The following is a 2,500-nucleotide window of genomic DNA, read 5'->3' on the forward strand; positions in this document are numbered from 1 at the left end:
CTTTATACTTATTTATTTTATGAACGTAATCTAATTTCTTTAATACTATTTGATTTATTTAGTATTTCCAAATTTCATTCATTTAATACTTATTTCTTTTATCCACATCAAACATTAATTCATTGATAAAATATATCAATTCGATGATAGTATGATAAGTGATTTAATTTTTATATTCTATCATAAATAAAAAACAATGACCAAGAGTTTAATAAATAAAATATAACATACCACATTAAATAAGGAAGAATTTTTTATTCAAACCTAACGATGGAGGTTGAACAAAGAATGTAAATGAATTATTTGATTTTAATATAATGAAAAAGATATTTTAAATAAACGTCTGTAACTTATTACAAAATATTATTCAATAGACTTAATAATATATTTGTTAAAAACATATTTTTCTTGTACATTTCTTTTATTCTCAATGTATTTTATTATAATAAGAAAGCAAAGTACTTTTAAAATCATGTTTTTAAATATTGATAACACTACTTTGTTTAAAAGAAATATAAAACTTGTAAAAAATACATATTTGAATGAAATAAAACTCAATTTAAATATATGTCTCTCATTTCTTAGCAATTCCTCCTTTGTTAGTTGGCATGAATTTCTTCTTTTCAAGTACTTCTCTTTGCATAAACCAAATAGTTCCTTGTCCAGATCCTTCAGCTTTCTTCTTTTGTTCTTCAAGATAAGCTTCAGCTTCTGCAACCTTCTTATTTGCCTCTTCAACTGCTTGTTCAGCTTCTTTAGATGCTTCAACTGCTTGTGCTTCAGCTTCCTCAGCTTGTTCTTTGGATAAATCAGCTTGATTTTTAGCTTCATTGGCTGCTTGAAGGGCTGCTTCTGCTTCAGCCTTGGCATTGTCTGCTTTATTCTTAGCTTCTGTTGCTTCTTTTGCAGTAGCAGAAGCTTTTTCTCTTGCTTCTGTTGCCAATTTTACTGGTTTAGCAGCTTTTCTTTGGGCAGCCTCAAGTGTTGTTTTAGCTTTTCTTAATGGTAAATCATCTTCATTATCAAGTTTAGCTAATTCTTGAATAGCAGCATTCTTGGCAACTAACCCAGCAGTTTCAATCTTTTTTTGAAGTGCTTTTCTCTTGTCTTCTTTAGCTTGTTCTTGAGATTTAACTTCATTTAAAGCTTTAGTAACTTCATCTTCTGCTGCTTGAGCTTCTTTTTGTCTAGCAATTGCAGCCTCTTCATCTGCTTTAGCAATTTCTGCAGCCTTGTTAGCAGCTTCAGCAGCTTTATTAGCAGCGTCAGCGGCTTGAGCACTTTCTGCAGCCCTTTGTGCAGCCAATTCAGCAGTTCTTTTAGCCTCAGCAGATTTAGCTTTAGATTCATCAGCAGCTGCTTTAGATTCTTGAGCTTTCTTTTGTGCATCTTCAAATGCAATAGTAACTTCTTCTAACATCTTTTTAGCTTTTTCAATTCCCTCTGCATTTCCACCTTGTGGAGCATTAACAACTTCAGCCCAATCATATCCGTAAATAAAAATTAAGAAATTAATCATTGAAATTTTCTTGAATGAAGTAACACCAACCTTTCTTAAATGATTTCTCATTTCTTGCATTGTTTGTTGTTTTTGAATTTTTTCAAAAACTCTGTGCATTCCTAATTCATCAAGATCACTTCCTTCTTTACCATTTTCTAAATCTAAACTAGCAAATAATTCAACATAATTCCATAATTCTTCTGCACTTTTTCCTTGGTCTTTTGGCCACATTGCATTAAGCATCCATATGGCTTGTTCTTGGAACTTTTTACTTCCAATTTCCTTTAATTTATCCATGTCTGACATGACTAAAACTTTTTTATATCATAAAAAGTTTGAAGTCTTTTTATTTACTCCTTTGAAGCCACGTCATTTATAGTTCAGAGTTTTAACTTAGTTAGTGAAGCAATCAAATTCTTTTGTTCATTCAAATTTCACAAATCTTAACGTTGTCAACTCATTTTAAGTTCTTAATTTTTTATATTCTTTTTCTATTTTATTCAATTTTTTTTATAAATCACAAGATTGTTTTTTTTTCCAAAAGGTATTACACGCAATTCAAATTGAAAGAATTTTCCTTATTAAAACCAAAAATGAGAAACACGAAAAATATAACACAAAATAAAAACTTAAAAAAAAAGATATTTCACAACTGTTGGCAAAAAACTATCTCTACAAATTACTATAACTTAACGTTTTATTAACTATCAGAACAATTTTTCCTGAAAGGTTAATGTTAATACCCATCATCATTATTATTATTATTTCTTCATCATTTCTTTATTTTATTTCTATGATTTATTTAATTTTTGATTCGAAGATGACACATCAGAAACGCCACATAGAACCTTAAAATATTCCCATGCTTCGAATCTCCCAGTTATTGTTTAGTTATGACTTGCCTTTGGTGAAGTAATATCTGTTCAAATCTAACTGCTTATTATTTATTAATATTTATCAAGGGGGTATTAAAAAAGGTCAATTATTAGATATATCCTC

General features: G+C 29.0%; 1 protein-coding gene across 1 annotated transcript; it reads right to left on the bottom strand.

Moving 5' to 3' along the window:
- Positions 1-574: 574 nt before the first annotated feature.
- On the bottom strand, positions 575-1,810 carry ENU1_174770 (TolA protein, putative; the record flags this gene model as incomplete). The annotated part of the gene is made up of 1 exon (XM_008861291.1): positions 575-1,810. A coding segment is annotated over one exon (1,236 nt), but the record flags the coding sequence as incomplete, so codon positions are not given.
- Between the last annotated feature and the right edge of the window lie 690 nt (positions 1,811-2,500).

This window comes from Entamoeba nuttalli, assembly GCF_000257125.1.
Source record: "Entamoeba nuttalli P19 unplaced genomic scaffold asmbl_7718, whole genome shotgun sequence".
NCBI classification, from domain to species: Eukaryota; Evosea; order Mastigamoebida; family Endamoebidae; genus Entamoeba; species Entamoeba nuttalli.